We start from the raw sequence: 20,689 nt of genomic DNA, 5'->3' as shown, positions 1-20,689 counted from the left end.
TTGGAGAGGCAACTCCCTCGAAAGAAATCGCCAGCAGAGTTTTGTGGCAGAATACTTCACTGTGGACGCTTATTAGCCAACTTTTCCAAACAGGTCAGTTTATTACATGACGATAGGACACATAAATTGCCTACAAATATTTAATGACTGACATTTGAAAGAGCATGGCACTATTTATGGATAGAACACCATGCCAAAAATGACTCCTGTTTCTTTCACGATATAGAAGAAATTTAACGCAAGTTTAATTTTCTAAAAAGAAAACCTGGTATTTCTCCAAAGGACCTTTTTTAAGGTGGTTATTTAAGGTGGTTCTTCAGTTAAAATATGGGGAAAATTAGAATAAATAAAAGGTTGATTAAAAAAACTATAAGGTTTTTGCTAGTTGCAATAAGCTTCGTTTAAAAAAATTAAAATATATATATATATTTTTTTTACAAAAAAAGCCTTTGAAAAAAATGTTTTTGAAAGCAAGATTTGTCTCAATACAAGTTCCTTCAATATATTAGATGGGTTCTTTCAGGTCTTTGTTAACCTACAGAGATAAATATTACAATGTTCTAACAACTCCTATGTAATGATAATGTTCCTGTTGTAGTTAGCTATGCATATTTATTAGTTTGTAATTAGGGTTATATAATTATAACCCTATAAATTTATAACCCTATAAATATATTCTGTGTTAAAACAGCCCCTGAAGGAGGATTGTCACCATCCGAAACGTTGGGCTATCCGTGAATTTTTTGGGGGGGAAATTAACAAGAAAAATATTTAAAAACTCTCACCAGCACCAGAGCCAGCCTCTCCTCCTTTTTGCACATACTTTTGGTGCTTCTCCCTCCTATCTATCTACCTTGGTTTGTGTATAAACCACCCTTTCTGAAATTACCCTGCCAATCTTTGTAGCCCACAATCAGCCCCTATTTTACCACTCCAGGAGGACACAGAAAGACTTCAAATTCTGCCAAAACAAACTTTATTGCACAAAAAAACCCTTTATGTACAACTGTATATAAACAAGGTTTCTGTATTTGAAGACCCTTGTGCATTATTATTATTATTATTTTTAGCTTGTTAGGCCTAAAATTCTGTCACTAAACATTTGTCTAGATCAGTCATCTAGGATTGTCACTTTTTGAAATGGAAAACATTCAGAAAACAGATGACTATGGGCAGCTAGAAAACCATTCCTTTTTTTTTTCTTACATCCACATGCGAGCCGTGTGAAACAGAAACAACCACATAAGGCATTTTCATGTTTTGTTTTGTTCTAAAGAAATGTACGCAATGGTTCAACAGCCAACATGCATCTGGAATTAAGATCTCTGAAATCACAGGTACTCCGATACTGGAGGACTCCTAGCCTTGGTGACTATAGCATGGGGAAAGCCAAATGTATACAATTGGCACAGACCAGAGAAAATAAGGCCGACCTGAGTCCTACTGATTTCAGTGGGACTTAAAAGATTAACTGTGCACTCAAGTCTCTTTGATTTCAATGGGGGTTAAACACATCGGACGTTTTGCCGGATTGCACCCAATGAGATTAAAATTAACATGATACAATTCATCCCACCCCCTCCACAAGGCATCTTACCTGCAAAGTTGCATTATACTTTTTATTGGATTGCCCCAAGCTATTCAGAACCCCCCCCGGGGGCTTCTATTCTCCTTGTGGTGGTGGTAGAAGAGAGAGAGAATCCCATTTTACTCCCCAAATCCCATCTCACTCCCAAAAACCAATGTATAGAAATTAACTTTTGCTCATAGGAAAGCTCCAGAATTATTTTAAGCAGCAGCACATTCTCCTGCTCCATGGTGTGGAATGGAGCGAGAACAGTTTGAAGGTGGCATGCCTGCTGCCTGGTCTCCAGATAAACAGGGCCTACTAGCACACCTGGGGTTACCTGTCTGGTTCCAGACGTGTTACTGGGCTGGCAGAACGTAATCCCTCCTATTGGCCTGGCCGATATACCGTATCTGCCTGCTAAAAGCACCCGCACCGGGCAACCTTTGGATTGGGCACATTTTTCCAGTTTTCAAAAGGCTTGAAGCAGCGGCTAGAAGCCCAAAAAGAAAGGGGGGAAACACGCTCACCAAGTTTCTGGACCTTTCCACCTAGAAACACCTGGACCTTTAAAAATAAAAATAAAATAAAATGCCAGCTGGGAGGATGTTTACAGACAGACAGACACCATTCAAACCTCCAAAAGGCAGCTCCTTCCAATTGCAGCCTTTGTATCTATTCCATGATGAAATGATAGGAGAGAAGGGATTTATGGAAGATTTGAGAGGCAGGCACACACGCACGCACGCACGCACAACTCCAGTTTCGACCGAGACTCTCATCAAAACAAGACCCAGTCTGTCAACAGAGCATTTCAACAGTTTCTGTTTGTTCCCCGGGCTTACAATATGACATAGACTGACACTGACCCAGTTTCATCCATTACTTGCATCTTTTTGTCATCCACAAACTCCTTAACCAGCTCTTTTTTGTTGTTGTTGTTGCGATTATGTATACTTGCTCTTTCCTCTTGCAAACGTCATCCAGAGTACAGGACTGCTTCTCCTCCGTCGCTTGCCCTTGCAAGCGAAATCTTCCCCAAAGGTATATGCAATGTAGGGGGGTGGGGGAAAGGGGAATCAATGACTTCACCTCCCTGGAACCACGGGGAAAAAATAATGTTTAACATGAAAAAGTTCAACCTTTGGAAGGCTGATGGTCGGTTGCTCCCAAGGTCAAAACATTTAAATTTAGCATCGTTCTGGCTTGTCTTTTAATCCATCCCTGCCTGGATTCCGTGGGGAGGGGGGGGAAGGGGGGAGAAGGGGGAGAGGAGCTCAAGAATTGAGTAAAGCTTTGATTTTGTTTTGTTTTTTAATAATCACCATAAAGCCCAGTTCCAGCAGAAGCTCCTCCTCTTTGGTCTGTCTAGGACAGGCAATACCAACCCGACTGGGAAGCGACAATGAGGCAAATACGAAAAAGGGGACTCTTGTTACATGAACTGTCAAAAGTGCTTTAACAGACTTGGATTGCGGGGAGGCAAGCCGGAAGGGAGGGGCTAGGAATAAGCAGTATGTTTTGAAACAAAGACGGCGGAATGAAGAGTCATGCTCTCCCTCATGCTCTTTTAGAATCGAGGGTGGGGGGACAGAAATCCACCCATCACAGGCTCTTCCAGAACGCCTTTATGCCATTCGCTCATTGATCTCCAGCAGAGAAAAAACCATTTTGAAAATATAGCCTATCACAAGCTCAGTCCAATTTTAGCATCAAATCCTCTTTTTAACAGCATGTACCAGAGCACTGAAGGAGGCAATCAAAAGGGTGCATCTCCAACCCACGTTTTCTCCACTCTGGAACCAGACCGGTTCTTGGGGTCTCTCCAGGGACCTCCACAATGCCTGGAGTTCAGAAGATCCCACTCCCACATCTTGAGTCCTCAAGCAATCAGGTGGGAGGCATCTAAGCCTTAATGCTCCCTTGAGTGTCTGTCTCCGTTTCGGAGGAGCTGCTTTCTGAGTCTATGTCCAGGTTCTCCTGCTGGTGTTTCTCCTGCACCTTCAGGCGGATTCCTTGCAAGCGCAATAGGAGGGACTGATAGTCAAAGTGTCCTCGCTTCTCGCCAAAGGGATCCTGGAAGGGAAAGACTGCAATGAAATCTGTCCACTATGGAAATGAAGAACCCAAATCAAGACACTCCCCCCCCACCCACGGGTTGGAAAGCAGGTAGAATCAAGCATTTTTCCCAAAGGTTATTTTAACAACTGCTAGACGCTCTGTTCTGAGAGCCAGGATGGATTAGAGCAGTGGTCTTCAACTGGTCAAGACCCAGCTAAGTCTCTCAACTAGGTCACTGCAGAGGCCACCAGTGAGGGAGGAAGCAGCAGCCAGGCACCTCTCCACCATGCCTGGGTCCAGCTCCAGCTGAGAGCCCCCTCCCTCCTGCTACCAACTGTCACTGCAGAGGCCACCAGTGAGGGAGGAAGCAGCAGCCGGGCACCTCTCCACCTCTCCACCGTGCCTGGGTCCAGCTCCAGCTGAGAGCCCCCTCCCTCCTGCTGTCAACTGTAACTGCTGAACTTTCCAACTAAGATTGTAGTGCCTGAGTTTGCTTTCCTTTTCCCCCTCCTCCTCCTCCCTCCCAATCCCCTTTCCTTTTGTGTCATGTCTTTTAGATTGTAAGCCTGTGGGCAGGGACTGTCAAGAAATACTTTTGTAAGCCGCCGTGAGAGCCTTTTTTGGCTGAATGGCGGCAAAAAAAACCTTAAATAAATAAATAAATAAATAAAAATAACTAAACTTGCAACATGGGACTGAATTTCACAATTGCCAACATGGCGGGAACCGCTCTGCCATGACCCACCAGGTGAAGACCACTGGATTACAGTCTCCTACCTCCCGTTACCTCATAGCAGTTCCCCGCTCATATTAATATATTTGTAGCCAGTTTCTGCTACTGCAGACTAGCCACCAGCCATTTCCTCTCATTTGTCCTCATTCCTCTCATTCAGAACTCTCTAACCTGGGTTTTCAAGTTCCTCTTTGGAAAACCGTCTGCAGTGGCAACAAGCCCACTTCTCAAATGGGAGGGCAAAATAAAATGACAACCCGTGGTTTGTGTGTGTATTAAAATAAGACAGTCTTTGGGAGTGAGTACACACACACACACACACACACCATCCCATCCCATCCCATCCTTACCTGCATTGTCTGTCCTTGGAGATGGACCCTCTCTTTGCACACTCCCTCATAAAAATCATAATATTCCATGAAGGACTTCTCCATCACTCCCCTGGCAAACAAAACCAATGAAGCGTAAGACAGCGTGGTCAAGAGGCAATGGATAGTTTAACTAAGGGGATAGTGTGCCTCATAGCACACTCCTGAAAATGTATTTAACCTATGCATGCTTATAGTGCTTTTCACAACAGCTAAACATACTTCGTACCCAGTATCTCAGTTACGTAAACTATATATATATACACACACACACACACACTCCATTTAGGATCTTCAAAGGTCTTGCTGGTCCTTCTGAGACAAACGGAATGTCGCCATGAAGAACCTTGATGGTGGGTCTACTCTGTAGTGGCCCCCCGGCCTCTGGAAAACCCTCCCTTGTGCCGTTTGGGAAGCAGGAAATGTAACATCCTTTAAATGCCTCCTGAAAACACATCTCTTCACACAGGCTTTCCCCGAGCTGTAAGTGCTTCTGGGTTTATTTTAGCTTTGTTTAGTACTTTTAAACTTCTAAAGTTCTTTTAATTATGTTCTGACTTGCTGATACATGAAACTACATATCCACACAGAGCATAATAAAATTATGTTACAAGTGCAAAAATGATATAGTTTATCATCATTCCAGTAAATTATGATCAGCTTTCTTTAAAAAAAAAGTATCGCCTTGATTATCTTCTGTGGCTGCATTTCTGTAAGATGATATGCCAGAATGCCAGAGAATCTTGGCCCAGTGTTCACGTGCAAGAATGCTCCTGTCGGGCTCTTCCCACAGATTCAGTACCCAGGAACTCACCAGGAGGGAAAAGCTTAGCATTATGATTGAACAGATACTTCTGGTTTGTCACTCCCCTATCAAGCAGGAGTTTGAAGCCAGGCTTCAAAGTCGTCTTTCGATTCCTGGCTCGGCAGAACTTGGGTTTGGACGAATCAGGAACTGGGTTTGGAGGAGCCAAGGAAGAATGACAGTAGGATGCATCAACATGCTTGTTCAGGGACAATAAGCCAGGATTCCCCAGAATTCTGACTCATAGTTTAGTCTCATTTTGACATAACTTGGAGCAACACCTGAAACACGGCAATTGGCTTTGTTTGTGTAAACGTTCCAAGGAAAAAGTATGAATGACAAGACACAGATTGGACTATCTGAAGATGGGGTGGAATAATATGAACGAAACCTGCCAAGCTTTTTGTTTTAGCTGCAGACATTGACAATGCAGCAGCAAAAAAAGAAGACGAAAGGAGCAAAGACTGCCTGAACTTGGAGTCATGGTTTCACTTTGGAAGGTAATTTTGCCAGGCAAGGACAAAGCCTGGCTGAGAGGCACAGCACTTTCTCTTCCCCCACCCAGAAGTCTGGGACCTGTGAGTTAAGCCATTGCGGCTTCCAGCACGTACCGTAAAGGCTCCGGACAGGGGCATTTCCCTTCCAGCATGTCACAGACGGCGACCCGGATGGTCTCGTGCCGAATGCACTCGTTGTAGTTTTTACTGTCTCCTGGATGTCTCTCCTGCAAGAAAGAACAGTTGCCCATAAAATAAAATAAAATAAAACAGGACCCTGTTTAAAAAGTTCAAGACATGCACCCTGCAACTTTGATCATGTCAAAGGGAGTGCCCCCAATCATTAAACTATCCACGAGGAACATTACTCAGTCACTTTAATTAATTACTGGTGAAAAGTTGTCGCTGCAGAAACCGGTTTTATCAGATGCATTAAGTAGCCCATAAAAGATAGTTCTACAAACTCTTGACAATGTAGTCAAGTTAGCCTCCACGGTCCCAATCCACAGAACTGTGGGCATAGCAGAAGTTCCATTGTGCTGCTGTACTGCAGCTAACTGTGTCTCTGTCTTTACAGATTACAGCAAGGGCAGGGAACAGCCAGTGGGGGGGGGGGGCAGATGCGGCTCACGGGGCCTTCGGACTGGGCCTGCCGCCTCCCCTCCTTGCAATTATGCTTAGAATAAATGCTGCCATTTGCGTGAATGGGACCTTTTTTGGAAAGAAAAAAGCTGCCATTTGTGCACTAAGCCATATACTGCTGCACAGGGACATGTTTTTGGTGTGGATGGCAGAGAGAGAGAGGGGGTGGAATGGGAAATGGCAAAAAGAAATGGGTAACCCACTGTCAGCTCCAGTCCTACCCATGGCCTGGTGCGGGTCCATCCAGCCCTGATGTGCAGCCCCCCCAAATATTTCCACTGAGGGAATGTGACCCTTGACATCAAAACAGCTCCACTCACTTGGGCGATAGCATGAGGAATCCCACAGAGTTAGGGCCACATCCCTCAGGGGAAACTTCTCAGGGGCTACATATCAGAGCAGTTCAATGGCTCCTTCGTTTCCACCCTGCCCCAACATCCTAGGCTTTTGAGCACAACTGGGAAGCAGGTCCACCAATGAAACCTGTTGCATCTCTGGATGAGAGCGTCTGCTTAAACGGAAGGCCTGGACTGGATCTCCGCAGGCCCCATCGCTTTGTCCGCGTTCCGCTTGGAAGCCACCTGCCGTGCCAGGCTCCTCAGCAGCCTGTGGCAAAGAGCTCTGCAGGTGGGACCACTCCCAACATTCAGGCAACTGACCTGTTCGAAGCCGGGTTCGTTGTGGTAGGGGTTCTCCGTCATTAGAGACTGTATGGATATAAGGACTGAAGAAATGCTCTGTGCAGGACTCCAGGCTGGACCGGTCCACGTGCTGCCAGACAGCAAGAAAGTGGAGGTTTATTTTAACGCATAATAAACAGAAACGCAATTCTGTAACGTGGGGGGAGCAATGTGCAGATTTTAACATCCTTTTATGTAACTCTCAACATTCGAGAGGCCCAGTTGCCTTTTTTTAATAAATAAATAAATTCTAGTCCAGGAGTAGGGAACCTCAGGCCAGGGGCTCAAGTCCAGCCCAATTTGGCCCTCTGAAGTTCCAGACACGGCCAGATCCCCGTTACCCCAAACATCTTTTCTCGGCTTTTGAACAGTCCCCTCCCCAACATCCTAAAAGGTGGAAATGCCTTTCCTAAGATTTAGCCACCGCCATGACAACCTTTAAGCTACAACAGGCTGGTATTCTACTGTATTTCTGGCTCCACCTTTTTGAATACATTTCAAGACATTCTGGGAAGAACCACGGAAAGCAAGGAAAAGAAAAAGCCCAAATTCGTGATGTATGCAGCAGCATATAGAAGAAAAATGCCACTGTTATAAAGGTGGATATTTACTGCCCAAGAGTGACAAAACTGTCTCGAACTCCTGCTCATCTTTCCAAAATATAATTAGATCAGGGTGCAGAATCTTTTTTCCTAAAAGATCTGCATCTCCTCAGGACTAATCTGTGGAGGGCTGCATGCCGGGAGGGGGCGGGCTGAACTCAGACTTAGGCAGAACCAGAGCCCGAACTGGGCGGAGCCACCCTACCCACCCAGGCCGCATCCTAGGAGACTGCCGAGGAAGGGACAGATCACTCTTGCCAGAGAGCTTTTGACATTATTCAAGACCCACATGCAACCTTAGTGCTGCAGAGAGCTCACCCCGGCCCAAAGACATGTTCACCATCTCATGCTGAAGTTTGGGAGCGGGCACGGAACGCAGCACTCTAAGAACCTCAGTGCTTGCAAGGATCCATAATTTATGGAAGTCACAAGTGTCAATTTTACTCGGCCCCAGATATCCCCCCAACACACACATACACACACACACACGGAGGGCCACACACTACTGCATCGGCAAAGCCTAAACATCATCCAAAATATCTTCGAGGATGTTTCTCCGCAGCATCCCTTTGGTCCAAAGATGAAGAGTGAGAGCTCAAAAAGAAAAGCCCAACCCACCCTTCTATTATAAAGCTGAATAATATAACACTGGCTCTAGCTGCTGCAGCCATTTTCGTGGCACTGTTGCGGAAGGGGTGTCCCCCACCCCCCGCAGCTTTGAGCAGCAGGGGCTGCTTGCTTGGGTCCCTTGCGTTTCGGTTCCGCATCCTGTTCAACTCTAAAACAAATGGCAGCTAACAGACAAGAGGGAGTAAATAAAAGGATTTTAAAAATGCTTGGGCACAATCTCCAGCAAAATAATTCCTTCGCTTTGGGGCAGCCAAATCCCCCACCCCCCCGGTGCAATTTGAACCTGGTACAAAGATGGTATTGGACACAACCTTAATGCCTGCAACAGTGCATAGGACTGAGTCACCACCTTAATGCCTGCAACAGTGCATAGGACTGGGTCACCACCTTAATGCTAGGACTGGGTCACCATCTTAATGCCTGCAACAGTGCATAGGACTGGGTCACCACCTTAATGCCTGCAACAGTGCATAGGACTGGGTCACCACCTTAATGCTAGGACTGGGTCACCATCTTAATGCCTGCAACAGTGCATAGGACTGGGTCACCACCTTAATGCCTGCAACAGTGCATAGGACTGGGTCACCACCTTAATGCTAGGACTGGGTCACCATCTTAATGCCTGCAACAGTGCATAGGACTGGGTCACCACCTTAATGCCTGCAACAGTGCATAGGACTGGGTCACCACCTTAATGCCTGCAACAGTGCATAGGACTGGGTCACCATCTTAATGCCTGCAACAGTGCATAGGAGTGGGTCACAACCTTAATGCCTGCAACAGTGCATAGGACTGGGTCACCACCTTAATGCCTGCAACAGTGCATAGGACTGGGTCACCACCTTAATGCCTGCAACAGTGCATAGGAGTGGGTCACCACCTTAATGCCTGCAACAGTGCATAGGGCAGGAAGCTATTTCTTAAGTATTATGTTCTGGAGGCTCATAGGTTGTCACTTTCTATTCCCGATCTCATTTTGTTAGGGGATGTTGGCTGCAGCAGCTACATTCAGTTCCCTTGCCATTATTACGATTATTATTTTAGTAGCACCACATTTTGAACTGAGCAGGAGCTGAAGAGCCACTGAACATGGCTCTGCCCAGAATGAACCAAAAAGCCAGCAAGGGGCTCACTAACCCCCCAGTGTGACAGCAAACAGGCAAGATGGCACAAGGCAGCAACCTTTCGAGGAAGCGGCTGTGCTGCTTCTGCAAATACAATGCTTTCAAACAACGACGACACCCATATAAAGAGAAGAAAACTTAAAACTGCTGATAGCTGAGCCGAACAAAAAGCAGCTTTGGACGCGACAGGAAGTGCTGCCAGCCGTGGGCTTGCTTATCTCTTACATCTGGCGGCGCTTCTGCTCATTTCAAAAGCTGCACAAAGGGAGCGAAGTCTGCCTCTACATTAGAAGATGGCCAGGGGCAATTTAGGGGGCAAGTCCGGCACGGGGCAACTTGGCTGGCCTCACCGCAAGCACGCCCCCCATGCTGTTGTAGTGCAAGGATGAGGAAGGCCGGCCTCCGTGGGTGCTGCCCCTCCTCAACCCAAGCCTCGATCTTGATCAGAGATAAAGTGGGGATCCCCGGGACATTGCTCGGCCTCCCACTGGGGGGGTGGGAAGGGGGATGCGCAGTGCTTCACTGGCTGAAGGCACCGGGGTGGGGGGGAAGCAACCCTCCACTGGGGAAACACATGCGCACTGAAGCCCAGGCGGAGTGAAGCCGAGCCAGCGCAATTCCCTTCGGCTTCACCTGCCCAGCGTCCTCCCCAAAGGGAGAAAGCCAGCCCAGCCAACGTGGCAGCTGGATCATCCACCCGGCTTCGCTGCACATGGGCCTTCCGCAATGAGGAAGCCCGCCCGCAGCGAAGCTGGGTCCCAGGCCAAAGTACAGTGTGGATGATCCACCCAGCGCCTCGGCCAGGGACCAAAGGACCCCGGGGTGTTGCAGCTGTACAGCTCCGGAGGTCATCTGGTCATGGAGGGCTGGGTGGGAGGTCCGTGGCCCCCTCCACCCAAACTAATTCCCCATCCCTGTTCTTGTGGCTACGGGCATGCATGCCCTCACATCTGGAGCTTTGTCCGCTTGTCTCGGCCCTAGATTAATGCATCTCAACTGTATAAAACAAACAAACACACACACACACACGCCTTCAGAAGACAACGCCGAGGCTTCAGCAACAAGAGAATCGTATGCAGAAGCGTGGACCTCGCCAAAGCACCTACCTGGGCTGCCCCCCCCCCCCCAAAAAAAAGAGAGCCCAGGTTGCTCCGCTCCTTACCCAAGAATACTGAGGCAGACCTTCCCATTGCGGTAGAAGTTAGGGTTAAACCTCACTGTGTTATTCCCGGTTGTCATCAGTTTGACCCGCGGCGGGTGGATGGGATAATCTGGAGGACAGCGAAACAGGAACAAGAAGAAACCCCCTTCGTAAGGCGTGTCAAAGGGGCCTGTGATCAACGCATGAATCTGCAAGAGAAAAGCCCAGCTCGCGCAAACACTTCCGACTGGGGTGCAGCACCGGCAGAGCCTGCGCGGAAGACACGACGGCTGCGAAGACGAGCCCATGGCGCCACCTTCCACAAGCCGCTATGGAAAACTCAACACTTCTGGAAGGCTGCGGATCCGCGTTGCAGCCCTCGTTCACACGGACAGCAGGCAAGGTGCGAAGGACAGGTTCTGGACCCCACCGCTTCCCAGGGCTTGTGGAGGACTCGCATTCGGCGTTCCCCGACCTTTTGGACTTCAGCGCCCAGCATTCCTACCCACTGGCCATGCTGACTGGGGCTGAGGCCCTCCAAATGCTTTGGACTTCAACTCACCCCAAGTTGGAGATGGCTACTGTAACTGAATGCTCTCCTCAAATATCTTCCCTTTGAAAAAAAAATTAACCTCCCTGTCAGGGGGTTCTAGACCAAGGGTGGGGAGCCCAGCAGTGGGAAGCTAGATGTTGTTGAACTCCAACTCCCATCAGCCCCAGCCAGAAGGCCAATGTTCGGGAAGGATGGGAGTTGTAGTCTACCACCATCCAGAGGGCCACAGGTCCCAGCCTTGGTTAGATGTCAGGGATAAGTGTTCTAAGGTAGCCTTTTCTCAGATAGGCTCATTTTGTACTTGCAGGGAACTTGATTTCATGGAAGGGTTTTAAAATCATGACTTTCCACCTACAGCTTTATGTGAGGCAACCTAGAACAGTTTTACCACATAATCTATATGAACGTCGCATTACTGGAACTTCAACCCAGTTCACACGGGAACATATGAAAGCTGCCACTTTTATCATCTGGGTTAAGCCCCAGAAAGTTAAGACAGAGCAGCAGAACCATCTGTTCTGAGATAGTGATGGTGTCACCTGGACCCCTCGTGCCTTACCTGCAGTGACAAGAAGCTGGCAGTTTCCAATTGGGCCCCAGAAGGCCAAGGTCCCACCCTGTTTAAGACCAAAAACGTCCAGCCGCATTTCGAGGAAGGTGGAGACACCAGGCTATTTCTTGGAGGCCTGCCAAAGCGTGTTGCTTGAACTGTGAGCAGGCCTGCTTCCATGACAACTGGCCATTATAAGAAATGTATAACGTTAAGAACTGGTGCCCGAGCTATTTATTTATTGCACTTTTATCCTGCTTCTTTTCCTCCAAGGAAGCCAAGTAGGCATATGTAATCCTCTTCCTCCTCTCCATTTTATCCTCACAACAACAACCCTGTGAGGTACATCGAGCTGACTGGCCCAAAGTCACCCAGTGAGCTTCCATGGCTGAGTGGGGACTAGAACCCGGATCTCCCAACACCCAGTACTACTACACCGCACTGACTTTCTTGTTTTCCTTTTCCTGCCTCATCCCTTTTTCCTTCTAAACAATGCCTCTTTAGACTGAAAGCCTGAGGCAGGGATTGCCTTGGTTTTATTGACCTGTAGGCTGCTGAGGCAGCCTTTCTAGCTTCAGAGCAGGGTATAAATGCTTGAAAGAAAGAAAGAAACCTATCAAGTGAGGCTTGAAAATGTGTAAAAGGCATCCCTAACCTGATGCCCTCCAGATGCGTTGGATCACAATCCCAGCATCCACATTAGCCATACTGGCTGGGGATAGTAGGAGTAGTAGTCCAACACATCTGGAGGGAAGATTGGCTTTGTGAAATCTCAGAAACCAGAGGGCCTGGCTGAGTGCCAGGATGGATGACAATCAAATTGGATTTTTAACGTTTAAATTGGACCCTTTCTTAAAAAGAATCAATAAAATACCAAATTTCTCCCTTGTTTAAAAAAATAACAGAGCAACAATTATATCTCACTGCGAACACACTAAAACTACAATGGCAAAAAAGAAGAAGAAGAAAACATTCCTTCTCAAACAAGGCCATTGGTTTTCACTTGTTCATTTTCTGAAAATGACTGTCTGGCCTAACTCCCAGCTTCCGCTTCTTGAAAGTTTGGGACTTTTGGTTTCTGTTTCTCTGCCTAAAGTTACGTATGCAAAGACTCAAGCTGGATGGGATTGTTGTCGTTCTGTGCTTATGTAGCGGTGAAGCTGGGCCAAACAAGGCAAAGGAGTCCGTTGAGACAGAAAGACAATATAGGAAAAGCATCGTCAGAGGCAGAACAGAAAGTAATGGTGGAGTGGGCTGGAAAGAAAAAGTGATATTGGCTCAGTTCGGACAACACGTTAGTCAACGCAGTGGGAAAACTCCACTCAACAATTGAGTTTTTAGGGGGTACTCCACACACAACATGTTCCAACTCCACCGTTGTGTGAGTATGGGCTACTGTGGAGTTGAGTAAAATCCATCGCAACGTTTGATTGACAGTTCCTCTGCCCTCTCTACTGCCCCGGTCCTCCCAACAGTATCCCATCAGCCATTGCTGGAAGAAAAAAAAAAACCCAATCCTGCCGGCGTTCCTAGAGTGGCCCTCGCTCCTTTCGACACCCTTGCCAGGGAATTCTGTAGCCAGTGGGAGAAGTCAACTCAATGCAATGGAGAACTTCACGGAGCCCACCAGACAACACAACCATTGTGCAGGAACTCTCCTCTGCACAGCGTGGATATTCTGCATGGAGTGTTTTCCAAAAAAAACCCCTCCATCATTGCGTGGAGTTTTCCCACCAGACAACACATTTCTCAATGCTGTCAAGAAATACTTTTGTAAGCCGCCGTGAGAGCCTTTTTTGGCTGAATGGCGGCATAAAAATCCTTAAATAAAAATAAATAAATAAATAAATGCGGTGTAAAAAATCCACCATAGAGTTCTAAAACCACCGTTGAGAAACGTGTTGTCTGAACTGAGCCATTGTGTTTGCCATCAGTGGCAAACTTGATTTCAATCAGGCTTTTCTTGGTGATTTAAATCATAACTTAAACGAGTGAATCCGATCGCCTTGATTTAAACCAATCAACCCTGGAAATTTCAGTGGCAAAGGAGAGCATCAATGCAAATACAGAGAACTCTGTCCCGCCTAGGCTTGGCCTGGCTCGCCAATCAGTTGACAGTCCATAATATTTTATCTGTTATTTGGCTCCAGTCAAGTCTACCAGGAATGCTACTGTGTAGATGGTAGCTCATCTTTTTTAAAAAATATATCGTTACGCTGTCACGTATTAGCAAGGGCAGCAATGAGGGCTTGGTCGCTCCCTGGCCCTGCAGCACTTCGGGGCAAATGGAGCAATACAGCAAAGCTTCCTTTACTGGCTGTTATAACGGCAGGCAAGTCCAAACAGGAGCACAAGTGGTCCTCGGTGGCAGAGGCCATTGCCTCGTGCATCCTTGCCCAACCTGGTGACCTGCAAATGTTGTCGACTACAACACCCAGCATTCGTGACCTGTGGTCATGCTGGCTGGGGTTAACAGGAGTTGAAATGAAAACATCTGGAGGGCAGCAAGTTGAGGAAGGCTGCCCTAGTGTGTAGAGGGATGGACTAAATCTAAGGGGACCCAGGTTCAAATCCTCACTCAGCCATGAAGCTCGTTAGGCGACGTTGGGCCATTCATAAACTCTCAGCTTAATCTCCCTCACAGGGTTGTTGTAAGGATTAAATGGGGAGGGATTGTGTACACACACACCCTGAGCACTTTGGGTGAAGGGCAGAAGAAATGTGCAATAAAATAATTCATTACATTTTTAAAAATAGTTCATGACACCGTCTTGTAACAACTGTGATTGATTGATTTAAGTTTGGGATTATCACAAGTTATCAGACCAGTTGATGATCTTCTTTCATCTTTGCCACTCTCATCATGTCAATACTTGACCAATATTTTGACTGGCCAAACGCCCAAGCCCATGGAGCCCTGCATACAAAACCAAAACATATGCAAATTGGAAGCGTTTGCATAATTTATGTGAGTTGTGGGATTTTTTGGTATTGTATTTAGCACATTTTGATTATATAATCTCCAACATTTACCGTTCCCCTCCACTTCCCTTCCCTCTTTTAGACTGTAAGGTTCTGGGCAGGACCTGTGCCTTTTATTCTGATTTACCACACGGCACGTAGATATCATAGACGTATCAGCAATAACAATCAAATGGTATGTATTACTTGTTATAATAGCATCCACGCCCTTCATTCTTCCCCATTTCAATTCATTTCTCAGTGCAAATAGAACATGAGCTGAAAAACATTGTTGGACGTTTCTTAGGTTAGAGAAGTGCCATGTGACTATCTCTTTGGTGCCGGAAGAGAAGTTAGGCACTTTCTTCACTACTCTTCCCCACAGGCTACTGACAACAATAGGATTTTAAGTAACTGATTTTAAGTAAGTGGTTTTAGAATGTAAGCCATACGGCAGGGTGTTTTGTATTTTGTTTTATTTTGTTCTTTATTTTGAAAACTTGATGGCGCTATATAAATATTAATAATATTAATAATAATAACAACAACTGGAGGGTGAACTACTAGATGTCAACTTTCTTTTAAAAACACCAGGAAACCCCTCCAGGAAAACACACTGCAGAGGAAGGCATTCAGGTATCACCTACCTTGGTCATATCATGAGGATCAGGCACAACAAACATTCCAGGTGGTGGTTCCTTATAAATTGACATGATATCTCTGGGGGAGAAAAACAGAGATGCAGCCATCAATCATTTCTCCAGAGCTTCTAGCTTTGCACCCCAGTCCCCAAAGTCTCTTGAATTCCTGAGAAACAAGCCCACTTAAAAAAGCAGGAAACGTTAAGTTACTAGCCCTCATGGCTATAATCATGCAGCCTTCCCTTAAAGACTCCAGAAAACAAATATTAAGACCATCCAACCAACCCCAATTAGGAAGCCTCCATAAAGCTACATTGTGCCTTTTCCAGGCCTCCTCTCCCCTCTTGTCGCATTTTGCCCCATTTTAATCAATATTCAATTCCACCTCCACTGCAACTTATCGCCCACTTCCTTCCTTATGCCTGGTACACTTTATCCGGAGAAAAGCACATCTCACAACACTGTCCAGTGAGGGGAAGCGAGAGAAAGAGGAATGCCCACGATTTTGAAACTTGGCAAGTACCACAACTCAAGCTCCACCCTCCCACACCACACTAGAAGAAGGGAAGGGGGGGTGGAGATCTATGGTGAAGGGACTCATCATTGCTCACTCCTGCCTGTAAAGAAGAGTTCCCCAAAACTTTGCTCTCTCACCAAGCACACACATTCACAAGCAGAGATGTGGGCTTTTTATTTTTTGCTTTTGTTCGTTTTTTGCTTAACTAACGCACAGCCACATTGGAACTCACTGGCCAAGGGCTCCGAGCTAGCTTAAGAACCTGCACTTCCTCCCCGCAGAACAATGAACAAGGATAACTGGTAGAAGGCAAGCAGGGTGGCCTGGCACCTCCTGCAGCACGCAGAAATTATGTCAACAGTGCATTCTAACAAGTGTAGCCCTTCTAATGCATAAGACATGCCCACTGCAGCTCTCAGACTGCCTTGGCACCCAAGAGAACAGCACACTCCAGGGAGGAGTCCTGACACACACATTGTGAGAAAGAAGGCCCCCCCTATACGCTCACTTTGGTTTGACGCTGCTTCTCTTTGTCCTGACAATAAAACTTTTGTTTCTGGGATTGAGTAAAACTGGAGAAACTGCTCCGGAGGTAGCCGGGGTCGACTGCAGGAATGAACCTCAGCTGTCCCTCTTTGCTGCCTCCACCGACCCCTTGCTTATTTCCCAGCAAAGTGATGGAGGAGGACGCACAACAGATCTGCCCAGTAACCCTTGCTCAGCAGCACCGCTGACATCCAGCTTTCCAAAATCTCACAGGCAGGTCTTGCTGGGTTGTGCTGACTGCAGATGGCAAGGATTCAACTTGGGGCCTTGTTTGTGCTAAGGAGATGCGTTCAGCTGTAATGGGAGGGCCCTTCCTTCCTACAGATTTTCTGACATGATCCAGGAGAATTTGGTAGGGGAAGAAGACTTTTGACTGGAAGGATCCAACTCCTCTGTGCCTCTTATTTTCCTCTACACCTGGTTTGGTATGTTGGTTGTGGCACCTTTTGGAGAGACTGAGTGTTGTCCATATCAATATCTATTAAAAGTGCTAAAGAGCCAAGGCAGCCCAGGGCACAGAGAGGCAAACTCAAGGGGACTGAGTTCAAATCCCATCTCTGCCAAGGACTCCACATTAAGTCCTCAGGCAAGAAGCCTAGATCCTCAGCAGTGAAATGGGAAAGGAGACAGCTTACCTCTCAGGGCGGTTGCAAGACACAACAAACACAAAACAAGCGGAAAATGCTGTGAAAGTGAAACAACACTATGGAAGTGTTGAGAACGGCGAATAACAACCTTTCCATCAGAGCTACCGGTGCACAGTAAGGATCACATAGCACTATTTTAATGACTTTTAATTGTCTTGTCAACCCTAGGAGCACCCTCTAAATACATATGTGACCAGAGGCAAAGAGAAAGCATTAATCCATCTTACCGATTGCGAAACTGAGTGTGTGCGCATGCTAGTTCTGAACTAAAATAGATTTAACTTCGGTATATAGTGGCCCCAGTTCAGACAACATGCTAAACCATGCTGCTTAACCACAAAATGGTTAATGGAATGCATGCATTCCATTAACCATTTTGTGGTTAAACAGCATGGTTTAGCGTGTTGTCTGAACGGGGGCCAGTGTGACCCACTGCTACTTTTCACTGCTTGATCTACAGCAGATAAAACAGAAACAGTATAAATAACTTATCTGAGTGGAACATGTCGGGACCGGTGTGTGTCTCCCCAAGTTTATATGGTTAGGAGCAGAGGAAATCCTGACCTCTGCATTGGGAAAGGGATCTGTTTCTGTCCCCCAAAGAAAAAACCCTTTAAATTGCAACAGCTTTTCTTCAACCTGGTGCCCTGCACATGTGCTGGACTACAACAACCATTATGGCTGGCTAGGGGTGATGGGATTTGTAAACCAACACATCTGGGAAGTACCAGTTTGGGAAAAGCTGCTTTCCCCTTTCTGGTTAGATGCAAACCAAGCAAGACAAGCTTTGAGAGAGGAGAAAAAACTAAACCTAAAGTGTGGCCCTTAGGCATATAGTAATTCCTCCAAAACCCACCTTATCCTTGGAGACTACTAGCCAGTGAGTTTTCTTTCCCTTTAAGGAGGCTCTAAGTAAGCCATTTACCAACTGTTATCTGATGCAGAACAAGGAAGTTGAGCTTGGAGTGGAAACAACCTAAAGGACAGGCGTCTTACAGGGACGTTTATACTCTCAGGCCTGTGCAAGGCTTTTCTCATCTTCAGGGGATGCCCCAGAGAAAGACAGTTTAGTTGGGCTTATACCACTGAACTCTCATTTAGCCCATGGGTAGAACTACTGACTTTTTAAAATTATTACTCCTACAACTTTAACTGTGCAACATTTATTTATTATTTATTTACAATATTTATATACCGCTCCCCATTCAGAATTTCAGAGCAGCAGACAAAATAAAATAGAATAAAAACACATTAAAAGTACATTTAAAAAGGAACAAGGTGCAAAATAAACTACGGCTGGTTGCTATTTTATTTCTTACATTTATTTTCTGCCCTTTTCTCTAAGGAGCTCAAGGCACATGGTCCTCCTCTCCATTTCACCTCACAACAACTCTGTGAGGTAGTTTTGGCTGAGAAACTGTGACTGGCCCAAAGTCACCCAGTGAGCTTCTATGGCCTAGTGGGGACTTGAACCTGGGTCTGCCCAGTCGTACCCTAACGCTCTAACCACTACACCACACAGACTCTCTAGAGTGCAGAAATTTAACAGGTGCAGCTTTCCCATCACCACTGAATCAGAGACCCACCATGCAGCTATTAAAGGAGCTGGACCCCTGCCAAGAAAATAGGACAGCCAACCTTCCTGGAGAAGTTTGATTACGCACACTGGTGGGAAATGCCCTCCCCCTGAAGCGTAAGGCCAGACTCAGATAGCCGGGTAGTGGGGGTGGTGGAAATACACACTCTGCACATGCTCAGAAGCATCATCCCCGTTGCTGCCGACCCACGCATTCTGGAGTTGCGCCCTGCCTAAATCGCAGGCACAGGATTCCTGATCTCTGCCGCCGCCTCTTCCCCCAGCCGCTTACCGTTTGATGCGCAGCAGGCAGGCAGCGCTCGGCCTCTCTCCGTCCCAGTCGCCGCTGGTCGTGGGGTCCCAGAAGGTCGAGTGCGAGAGCAGCATCCCGGCGGCGGCCGCGGCGGCGGCGGCGGAGGGGATGCCGGGCACCGAGGTCCCACCAGAACCTGCTCCGGACCCCGATCCGGATCCGCCTCCGGCCGAGCCGAGCCCCGTCACCGCCCACAGGTCGGGCGGCAGTAACACATTCGGTGCCCCGCCGCCCGCTCCGGATCCCGGCCCGCCGCCACCCGGCGAGGCCGTCAGCACCGCGGCCGCAGCCGCCTCCTCAGCAGCCGGACTCTCCGCCATCATCGCCAACAGTCCCGGCTACGCTTCCGGGACCTCCGACGCCAGCGACAGGGGCGGGCAGAGCGGATCACTACGCGCCGCCCACCATCGACGGCGGGACACACCGACCAGTGAATGCGGGTGTCCCAGAGCGCCCCCACCCTGTTAGTTAGCTGGTTTGTTGCTTCCTTCCCTCCTTCCTCCCGTCCGAGACACCACAGCGTCAGTTGGACATTGCCTTCACTTCCGGTTCCGCTTAGGATCGTTATGTAGGGAAGGGGCGGAGAACGTTCGTAGGGACCAATCATAGAATGGTAGAGTTGGAAGGGGCCTGTAAGGCCATCGAGTCCAACTCCCCCGTGGAGGTAGTAGAGCTAGAACAGGAGCGCTCGATGAGAGGCGCTCCCTTTTCTTACAGTGCTTGAGTTTCGTTTGGGAAAATCTCCAGTACCGGACAGCAATCCAGCGTGCAGCCTTCTGTACAGCTGCACCTCCATGGCTGGGTTTCTGTCTATCGCCTAGCTTTTAAAGCAGAGCTGGTCAACTTACGCTCAAGGTTTTTGGCCTACAACTATCCATTAGCCTTGTAGGCCAAAACAACCATGCTCTTCATGGTTTTAATTTTTGTGAACCTCCCAGAGAGCTTCGGCTATTGGGCGGTATAAAAAAAGTAACAAATAAATAAATAAGCCGCTCACCCCTGTTTTAAAGGCACAGGAGCCCTGCTCCCACAATCTTGTTTTCTATTGGGGTGGTGGTGGTACAGGGCACGATGCTTTCAAACGGTAAGAAGCGGATGCCAGGTAGAAATTCTACAGACAAAGCTTTTTATCGCTGAATTGCTTGTTGAAGGCTTTAAAGGGCACTTGAGCCCGGCGAGAAAAAGGTCATGTTTCTTTTGCACTGCTTTAAAAAAAGCGGAACTGGAGTGCATACAGTAATTTGAGTGTTTATATTAATGCCTTTGGGTTTCCCACGCTCCTGCCCCGCACATGGAGGATACTATTCTCTGCAATCGGGAACCTGTTTTTATTAGAAAGAAAAAGCAATGAAACTGCAGCCCTTTGCACAGCACCTCTCCGCCAGCACCCCGGGCGGAACGTCGCTCACGAACGGTCGAAGAGCCGTACAGAACTATAGAGTTTCTTTTCCACTCAGGGGTAGAGCGCCCCTTTCGCTGTCATAACGTCTTTTCACATGCTCAGACCACACTACGTGTTTACTCAGAAGTCGGTG

At 47.4% G+C, this 20,689-nt stretch overlaps 1 protein-coding gene across 1 annotated transcript; it reads right to left on the bottom strand.

Moving 5' to 3' along the window:
- Positions 1 to 959: 959 nt before the first annotated feature.
- On the bottom strand, positions 960 to 19,640 carry UBE2Z (ubiquitin conjugating enzyme E2 Z). The gene is made up of 7 exons (XM_063137470.1): positions 19,134 to 19,640; positions 15,562 to 15,634; positions 10,872 to 11,059; positions 7,333 to 7,444; positions 6,146 to 6,258; positions 4,712 to 4,802; positions 960 to 3,643 (listed from the first exon to the last, which is right to left on the bottom strand). The coding sequence occupies exons 1-7, from the start codon at positions 19,475 to 19,477 to the stop codon at positions 3,473 to 3,475; spliced, it is 1,092 nt and encodes a 363-aa protein (XP_062993540.1). The 5' UTR covers positions 19,478 to 19,640; the 3' UTR covers positions 960 to 3,472.
- Between the last annotated feature and the right edge of the window lie 1,049 nt (positions 19,641 to 20,689).

This window comes from Elgaria multicarinata, chromosome 11 (assembly GCF_023053635.1).
Source record: "Elgaria multicarinata webbii isolate HBS135686 ecotype San Diego chromosome 11, rElgMul1.1.pri, whole genome shotgun sequence".
Taxonomy (NCBI): Eukaryota; Metazoa; Chordata; class Lepidosauria; order Squamata; family Anguidae; genus Elgaria; species Elgaria multicarinata.
Note: the sequence above shows the minus strand (reverse complement) of the source record. Positions and strands in the feature narration are given on the sequence as shown.